This window comes from Electrona antarctica (genome assembly GCF_951216825.1).
Source record: "Electrona antarctica genome assembly, chromosome: 16".
Classification (NCBI taxonomy): domain Eukaryota; kingdom Metazoa; phylum Chordata; class Actinopteri; order Myctophiformes; family Myctophidae; genus Electrona; species Electrona antarctica.
This window is the reverse complement of record NC_136797.1, coordinates 33,174,614-33,184,761: the sequence shown is the minus strand read 5'-3', so window position 1 is coordinate 33,184,761 and position 10,148 is coordinate 33,174,614. Positions and strand designations below refer to the sequence as shown.

The 10,148-nt window shown below is 41.3% G+C and overlaps 1 protein-coding gene across 1 annotated transcript; it reads right to left on the bottom strand.

The window, feature by feature from the left end:
• Nucleotides 1–2,249: 2,249 nt before the first annotated feature.
• lman2la (lectin, mannose-binding 2-like a) lies at nt 2,250–8,704 on the bottom strand. The gene is made up of 9 exons (XM_079524121.1): nt 8,514–8,704; nt 7,688–7,806; nt 6,649–6,766; nt 6,477–6,559; nt 6,024–6,056; nt 4,865–5,026; nt 4,429–4,543; nt 2,860–2,985; nt 2,250–2,634 (listed from the first exon to the last, which is right to left on the bottom strand). Exons 1-9 carry the CDS (start codon nt 8,635–8,637, stop codon nt 2,489–2,491), a joined length of 1,026 nt encoding a protein of 341 aa, XP_079380247.1. The 5' UTR covers nt 8,638–8,704; the 3' UTR covers nt 2,250–2,488.
• Nucleotides 8,705–10,148: the final 1,444 nt, after the last annotated feature.

The window sequence follows — 10,148 nt, the reverse complement described above, 5'->3', positions numbered from 1 at the left end:
TCTCCCTCAGTGTGACAGGGAGCTCATTCCAGTATTGACAACCTTTGATGGAAAGAACATTTTGACTGAAGGTAGACTTTCTGCCATAGACCTCACAGTCACCCCTGGTATCATAACCACTGTCTCTCTTCCTGTATAAACTCCTTGAGAGGAGCCAAATCATTTAGCCATTTATAGATAAAACAGGCACTTTTGAGTTGAAGTTCAAAAGATTGTTTTTGTTTTGTTTTTTATCAAATACCTTAATGGCTCTCTTGAAAAGTTGTTCTATAGGTTTGATGGTAAATGGTAAAATGGTAAATGGTGCATTTATATAGTGCCTTTATCCAAGGCGCTTTACATAGATTGTGCATCAATTCACCCATTCACACACACACATTCATACACCGATGGTCTGATAACCATATATGGAGGTGTGACAGACCGACCAAGTGACGGACGGTGGCAAATATTGGCTTAAGAGCGGGCGGACCTCATGTCACGCTCATGTCACCATGACTCAGCTATAACCATATAAGGAGTTCCCAATAATAATTTAAAGTTGTAAAATCTGCATGCAAACATTATCTGAAGATTTTGAAGGCATGCATTATTTGGCAGTAAACATAAAAATTGAATGTTTCATCTTTTTATGACTCAAGCAATGTAGATTTCTTTATCCTAGTTCTTGAAATATCTGGGAAATATCTTTAATGGGAGCAATGCAAATTCTTACAGGGTACAATAAGAAATGGTAAACAAACTGACATTATATGAAGGTCACTCAGTAGTACATAAAGGATGAACACATTTGTAATCAAATAAAATGACACAATGACAAGGCAGCATATAATGTATGAACATGATGCCATACAGGGAGGAGGTTGTCAAAGTGACCAGCAAATAAATAAAAACAGCAAATAAATACCCCATTTACTGTTTGGAGTCTAGGTCTAGCCAAGATAGATGTAAAATACCAAGCACACAGACACAGTGTGTGAGCACCACGGTTTGTTGTGAGTTTGTAAACCTATTTTTGAATAAAATAAAATAAATATATTTTTTAAATATTTCACACACCCAAAAGAGGGACGCATGGTGGAGTTAAAACCTGAGTCTGAATTGTGGAGGGATGAGTTCCACAATAAAAGCTCTGGAAAAAACAAGGGTTTCTTATGGAATGGAGAAGAACAGTCAATGATGATCAATATGACACAATAATTTAAATCATTGCTCCCGCCTCTCCCCTCAGTTTTCTGTTCCAGAGTACAAAGTGGCTACAATATATAAATGTATTATCTGTATACGTTTCATAAATATATAATACCTCCTATTCAATTCTGACATAGTTTCAACGAATAAACCAAATGGTTTTAAATAAAGGTGAACATTTGGTAAAAGCCACTGAAATGTAACAGGCAACAAACAAATATTTACCCATCAGCTCATGCAATAATGGGATAAGAAGCCTTTCCTTTCCACACAAACATACATTTCTCATTAACAACCTTTAAAAAAATATATTTAACAGTGCTTGGCTACACAACTCATTAAAAAACATTTCAAACTTCATGCATACTACAGTGACTACAGCATTTACAGTTTGACACAGAAGGAGAACCAAGGATGAGCTTGAAACTTGGAAAAGCTTTGAATCAAATTAACCACTATAGCAAGCCCTATTCAAAACAAAAAATATAGCGCTGTGAACTTGTAGATCTGCTATTTTAGAAAATTCTTTGCACATTTTTGAGAACTTAGGGTGCCAGGTTCAAAGTGGAAACCAAGCAGACTTAACACTCAAGTATTTCAGAATCCATTGCTATAAGGCAAGGATGCCTTTTCTAACAAATTCACAAGCAACTGAATTTGTTTTTGGCTGCAGTGCATGTTATTAAATACCTTGCATCCCTAGGGCATTCTGCAAAAATAGCAGATTTACAACTATATTGGCTATTTTCGATATATAGATTTGGTGTAGAAAAAAAGGAGCATTTATGTGTGTCTAATGTCTATAACCAAGTTAAGCTCCTTATCACTAAAAACCTACTGTGCATACATGTACAGTACAATAGTAAAAATGGTAAGGCCTGGTTGGTAGGCGTTTCAGACCGGAGGCAAGAACAACTTCTGAAGCCTGATTCATACTTCGTCGCACGACGGTGGCGTGCACTGAAAATAGCAGACCTACAACTTAAGCTCACGACGTGACGCATCCACAAGTTAACGCATCATGAGCTTGTAGGTCTGCTATTTTCGACGTCAGACTGAGCATAAATTAGGCTTAACGCAAGACATCTCATTACTACAGTTGGCAAGGCTCATGTGCCTTTTGTAGCACGGCGAAGTAGTCACTTGACTCCTGTCACTTGGTGATGTCCTTGAGAAAACAACCTATTGGGTTACACTGGCTTTCACCTCAGTCTCGTCTCAGTGCAGTTGTGTCCACAGAGTTGTCATGGCGACGGGGTGGGACGCGGGTGGGGCCGTCCCTCTATTTCCTTCGCTCTCAGTAGAAACGCTTGCGTCGGTTCTCATTCCAGTGAGTGTAGGCCACCAGGCCTATTATGACGAGCATGAAACAGCCCAGCATGGTGAAGAGCACGGCAAAGAAGATGGCAATACCACTCATCCCTTCTTCACCCAGCAGACCCGCTGGAATAGAAGGGGGAGGCAGTTAAGAGGGGGAAGAAGAGTTGGAAGGAAAGACGGAAAGTGATGCTCTTCCAGAAAGAACAAGGAAGAAGAATAAAGGCCGGAGTTGAGAAGACAGATGTAGCAAAAGATGTAGTAGCGAAAATAGTCGATCTACACACACATCGCGATATGACGCATTGTGAGCTTGTGAGAGAATTGTTTTTAACGGCATGTGTGTTTTACCTCTTAGTAGGTCCAAGTTATCAACACTGGGCATAGTGATTTCTTCTTCTTCTTCCTCCTCTTCCTCCTGTTTACTCCGCAGCACGGTCAGCTGATAGAGTTTCAGGGAAATAATATCATGGATATCTGTCAGAAGACAACAATATCACATGGGAAGAAGTGTAAGTAGCAGTGGTAATATTACTGAATGTGTTCATATAGCACAAAATAATCTGAATATGGTATACATTTTTTTTCTTTTTAAACTTTGGACACAGACACAATGTTATATATATATATTTTTTTATTATTATTATTATTATTATTATTATTATTTTCCATTGTATTGTGGCTATGAGATGTGTGACTATATCCTTTACATTTTGATCAGCATTCCTGCAACACTAGAGTGTGCTACTTTCCTTTATTTGTTAACCTCCTTAGGTTATGACTTTTGGGACTTTTAACCCAACAGGACTTTTGGGACTTTTTCTCCAACGGGACTTTTGGGACTTTTTCCCCAACGGGACTTTTGGGACTTTTTCCCCAACGGGACTTTTGGGACTTTTTCCCCAACGGGACTTTTTCCCCAACGGGACTTTTGGGACTTTTTCCCCAACGGGACTTTTGCGACTTTTTCCCCAACGTGACTTTTGGGGAGAGCAACGGACTTGAACTCATGCTTCCTTCCTGCCTGAGTGTCCAAGTTGCTCCTTTACACGTGACAGGGGGGAGTTTCCCTGGTTGGACGTAGCGCGTGGAAGGAACACGTTATTCCAACCAGTTCCTTTCCCCTCCATCAGGCGCCCCGGCTGGCCAGGGGGAGGCAGTTTGTTTAGAGACCAGGATTACTGCATGTTTTTGTGAGGGTACCTACCCTAGCGGACACGGGGAGAACATGCAAACTCCGCACAGAAAGGCCCTTTTCGCCAACCCCGCCTCGGGTATGGGCACTGATGACGCGGAGGAGGAAACACGCCGCCAGCGCCCACAGCGCCCCGAGCGGGAATCGAAAACAGGACCTTCTAGCTGTGAGGCGATAGCTCTACCAACTGTGCCACCATGCCCCCGGTTCAACCTTCCTAGCCCATGTTATTAAAGAAAAACGGGCGACAGTGTCTAAAACTGAGCCTCGGGTCGGCCTAGTAGGGACCAGTTAGGGTCCAGGCCCGTTGAGAACTCTACCTATGATATACATATTATCAAGTGTATAACATTCGGGAAAAAAACAACAGACCTGATCATTTGGTCCTACGGTAGATGCTACTGAGGTAAATCTCATTACTGGGATAAGTTAGTGAGTTTACATCAGCTATTTAGATAACATAAAACATCATGACACACTCTTATTTTGCAATTTGCTCTCATTCATTCTTTATTAGATGGAGTTAGCTCAAATGTTTTGGCTAAACCAACTTTTTCTAAATTATGTTGACCAGTAGACCATTTTTGTTCACTCCAAATATGAATATGTAATTTCTTGTGCATGACTGCATCTATGCACGATGCCATTTGGTCAGTCAGTAAGAACACCAGCCACATCATTGCAGTGATTCAGTTCCAATGCAACATAATATAAGTCCTCCTCACCTGAGAGGTCTCCAGTGACGGCCGAAGCTCCAAAGTAGTATCCCATGGGAAGATTCACTCCAGGAATGTCCAGGCAGTCCCTCCATTCATGCTGGCCGTCGATGTCTATCATGACCTGAATGACATGAACTTCATATTTTCACTCTGCATTCATTTGAACTCTATACACTAGTCACACTAGCTAGACTTAAGGGCAGTCCCCACGTCCAACGCAGTGGTTGGAGGTGTTCTCCCTGCTCTTCTACTGAGAAACACTACTGGTTCTGGTTGACATTGTGGCATTGCCTGAAGCTAAAACGCAGTCCATTGGTTGTTTTGTCTTAGCTCAGTGTTGAAAATCTTGTCTTGTGTGCAGGGGACCTGGGATCGAATCCCAAGGAGGACATACATCTTACAGATTACAGCTTTAAGATCTAACCAAGTGCATGTTTCTTACCGTTAGCCTACGGCGGACATATCTGATGAATAGGAACGTGTTGTGATTGAGGTTCCGCACCATGGCATTACAGCCACCCAACTCCGTAGGCCGGCCATCCCGCTCGTGGTCGTAACTGATGCTGCCATTCCCCACCATGGACAGCACGAAGGGGAAGATCCTCTTGTGATTAATAGGAAGCAGAAAGAAAGAGTCTGGATTAAAACTAGGCCGTAGCATTTTGCCTCCCAGCAGCACTGACCAAAAATTATGCTTTTGAACTTTCAATTCTCATGTCATTTAGACCAAGATTCTATTGGGAATCTCATACTGGTCTCGGGGGCAGGTTCCCATCAGCTGTTTAGATACCATAACACACCAGGAATATCCTGACACTCTTGTGTACTGACAAGAAGTTTATCGATCAAATACACGCCTCAAGCATCAAAGCCACCCTGATGAATGCATTCAACAATCCAAACCATACAAACATTTTTTATAGTGGATAATATGAATGAATAATAATGTCCTTGATCTATGTTGTTAAAATACATGTATCAACATCAGATGATGGCCTTTGGTTTTCAGTAATAGTACAACTAGTTACCCAAAAGCCTAGACTAAATACTAAATTAAATTAACCAGAGACAATTCATTGTTGCCAAAAATGTCTCCGTTTTGGCTTAAATTCGCTACTTCAAGAGATTGTCATTTAGTTTTATAAGTCTTTTATAAGTTAACCCATTGTGAAACATAATATAATATGCAATGTAGGATACATGCAAGTAAATCATGTTTCATACATTGTATGTGTTCAATTTTGAAGTAACCAACCAAGCAGCAGGCAATATAAAACACAGTGTGGAAATCACGTAACCTAATGCCTGGTTTATACTTGGTTGCGCACAGGTGTCACACAGCAAAGACAGCAGATCTACAAGCTCACAACACATCACGTTGTGATCTTGTAGATCTGTTATTTTTGGTGCACTAAACAGTACACAACTGAACCAAGTATAAATCAGGCTTAAGTCAGGATTAAGACAGTAATGTTGAAAGGCTCAAGGTGGAGTGAAGGGGGATCAGGGCAGCATGCATAGGGATTTAATGGAAAGTGTACAAGCAGGGTCGGTCGACATGGGGTGGGGTCAACACTATGCGTGTTCTAAAGATATGATACCTGTGTACGGGGAGTATATCTCTTCTTCTGCGCCTGTCGTAGGATTGCACAAAAGAACAAACACAAGATCTTTAAACATCTCTGTATAGAACGCTTGCGCCGACTGGTGTTCCAAGAGAGCATCTCAGGAACATTCAAATTATTTTGTGTGCTTCATATCTGTACATGACTGTGAGGCTTTTTTTTTTAGAACACACAGCTCTATTGGTGCACAACTGGTTAAGAGAATGAAAAGTCACTTTTACATAACAAATAGTTAGCTTATTGTATAAAAGAACATGATAAAAGATTCTCCATAAACTGAGGGGTGATAAAGGAGCTGCTATTGTAAATAATGCATTTATATACAGTAAGTACATGTACAGCCTCTAATCAGTCTATCGCTGTTGGTGTGAATTGCACATCAACTTACTTTTACTAAAAAGAGGTCTGAGTTGTGTTAGAGCTGCATACCTCTAGGTGCTTCTCTTCATTGGGATATGTGTCCACAAACACACCCAAGCCAGTGAAATTGTCCTTATTTCCAAATACAGGGCCTGAAAATGACATATTCAGATATGATGTATTTTATATAAATAATATCATATTGTTCATATTTAGGAAATCCTTGTCACATTGTAATGACCTTTTTGCATGCGTTCCTTGGTATACCAAATGGCCAATCCATCTCCATTGAGGTTCTTCTTCCCTCGGCCATGAATCTTGAAGTGAACCTGCATCTCCCAGTCCTTCAGGTTGCAAGGCTGGACACAGAAATTGTTAAATATAGACACTGTGGTAGATAGAGATAGTTAAATATAGATACTGTGACAGAAACAGTAACCAGTGACAATTATTCTCTAGATTCATACAGGTTAAAAATGAAGAGCTTGATATGCTGTAGTCCAGTAACACTCGAACAGTGTGCCAAGTGCCAACTAGAGCCAGGGCAACGTCGCCATTGATAAGTGTTGCTAAGTGTATGTGGCCGAAGGTCTGTTGTAGTATATACGGTAGGCACCGTGTTGTATACGCCTACGGTCATAACAGGTTGTCCGTTTTAGGGAGCTGTCACTTGCCGACCGAGCCAGCTCAGTCGGTGGTTGGACATTGATAGCAGTGGGGCGGAGAGGGGGCAGTTTTATCACAAAACTGTGATAAATGCCGGAACCCATACGAAAACAGTAAGGGGTCTTCGGGCTTGACCCCTAATTAACACTAGGTGTTACATTATGTATATTAAAAATCACACTCATGTGAAGTGAGGGTCGCCTTTGGGGGGCACCCACTATGCCAAAGTAAAAAGTCCATAGACTCGGCTGCCACATGACATCACAGGGGGCATGCACAAAGCCAGGAGTTGGAGGGGCTAGAGCACTTATTAAATATAGGCACTTTATCCTGCTTTATAAGGTGAAATCCTTTATAAAGGTCTGTAAACACATTCTATTATTCTAACATATTTTCACCATCATAAGCCCAAGCGCTCATTCTCCTGCAAAATCATGGGACAATGGATAATGATGTTTTTCTTTCTTTCTGTAACACAATATGCTAAAAGATGCTGTTGTGCCACCTGGAAACTCCATAGGTTGGTAGATACTACTACTAATTTCTGCTAGCTTTGCTGTGGATAAGTCAAAGTGTAGTTTCAGTATTTATTAAGGTCTTCACAGTATACTCACAAGACGGCTCCATACCGCCCCCTGCCGGCTTTGCTTGTCCTGCGTCAGGCGCACTTGCTCGGTTGTTAACATAGCATCCCCCATCAGTTCCCAATGAGACGAGCCTGAGGATCCCACACCTACACATCATGACAAAGAGAGACCGATCAGGAGACGGAAATTAAATGGGCTTACAAACACAATGGAATACTGGACGCCTTTTTATTGAACACACATTCGAAGCGAACAATGTATTGTGTGTGTGTGTGTGATCAATCTGATCATATAAGAGCCTGGTTTAGGATTGCATGATTTAGGGAATTTTAGGCTAAATGGACTAGGCCTACTGTCTAAATCGCAAAGCAGGGCAGAGTTAGTAGTCATTAGAATATATTAATGTTACGGGTCAATGGGTTAACAACATTAACAAAGAGAAAACAACCCGAACTATTTATCCATCCAGAATTTGTTCCCTTTTCTTCTGTGGTAACAGCTGGGGGAGATGGTGAGCAAGGTATCTGTTGTGGTGTATCATGTATGTTTATGTAGGCTGTTCGTGTTTTTCTTTACATTTCTGTTATTTTGGTAAGCATACAAAAATAACAAATGTGGGGGAAAAACATGAGCAAAAAAACAAAACATAGGTAACTGTAGAAACCTCTCGAAAAAGCGATTCTGCATCTCAAGGGTCTATAAAGCTTTCAATACATTCTGAGCAAATTATGAGAACAAATAACGCATCGTGCACATCGTGAAATGCATCTTTCTCAAATACATACCCCGTCCTCGCTCACATCGGTTTGTCCCTAAAATAGCAGCCTGGGATATTAGTATTATATGGTCATACCTTGATAAGGCTTCGATAGCGAATATTCCCTCTTCAGGAATTCTTCCATTTCATGATGGTCATCGTTGGAAAAACATCGAACAAAAGCACAAACAAGAAACGCTAATGTCCGATATGATTTCATTCTCTCAGACTCGTTTAGAAATAAAAGGAGATTGTATCCTGCAGCCTATTCCTCCTCGTAATGTGTGCCTAATGGCGGCGGCCATCGTACAGTAAAACTCCGCCTACAAAATCTTCAGTGTTTTTCTATTGGCTGAATATATTGCATGCCGGGTTGGATCGGGTTACATATAGGCTTGACATGTACTAAGTAAAAGTAAGTTACATTTGAAAAGGTCAGGGTCTACTTGTAAAATAAAATGTGTGCCTTTGGTCTACTCTAGACTACTACTGCAAAACCAAACATTTAAAAATATTTCCCTTTTTACACACAAAAACTGGAGTGATGATTGCTATTGGTTTTGATAGCACGCAATTGGTTTTGATAGCACATCAGTGAGCTATGCAATCCTACCTGGAGGGGAGAGAACAGATGGTGGAGGTGAAGGCTCCCATGTGGCGTTCCAAGACCACAAGGATCATACTACTAGGCCCTAAACAAGGCTCCAGACATCCCAAAACAAACTGGTCAGGCTACTACTTGGCCTTACTCCCAGACCCCACCTCACCCCTGCTCATTTTGATAGTCTGAATGGCTTAGGGTTGATGACAGAGTTCAGCAACTTGCAATGGGCCTGGTCTACAAGATCCGCTACACCACAATAGTCATGTACAATTTACACAATTTAGGCATTTAGCAGACGCTCTTAATCCAGAGCGATTTACATTAGGCAAGAACAAAAGCATGGGAATACATCACATATATAAAATGCATTTATCATGAAACATGCGTAAGCTAAGAACGTAACTAGAACATATCTATATAATGACACTATACATATAAACTATACATATATATACTATGCTATACATATACTATGAGGTGCTATGACTACATACAATGCAATTATTGTGCTGCCTACATGACATGTTATAAGTCTGTTTCAAATGCTATCTAAGTCTAAAAAGTGCCATCTAAGGCGGTAGGATAAGTGCTATGGGCCATGATGGAGTCTGAAAAGGTGGGTTTTCAGACTACGGCGGAAGATTGGGAGTGATGCTGCAGTTCTGATTGCAACGGGGAGTGCATTCCACTCCTGTCTAAATACTTCCTAAATGTCAATAAAGTCCACAATCACAACACCAGAGGGAGTTCAACTGGTGCCACGTGCAACCCAGATTCAGCTCAAACAAAGGGTTAAATTAATTTCGCTACTATGCCACTAAAATGTGGAACACCCTACCAACAGCTGTTAAGAAATGTGAATCCCTAGTCTCCTTAAACCGCTCTCAGAGAGCACTTATGGGTGGCTGCAATTCGAAACTGGCCCCTCTAAAAAGTTAAAGTCCCCCCCACCCCCACCCCCCTTTTGAGTGGTGCAACCACTCCTATATACAGCTATGTGTGTCCCTGGGTCCCTGGGACTGTCCGAGCACGAAAATAGCGTTATAGCGTTTGTTCACCACCAAGTGTCACTGTTGCACAGCCTAACACACAGACACAGACACACACAGGCCGGTACAGACACAGTA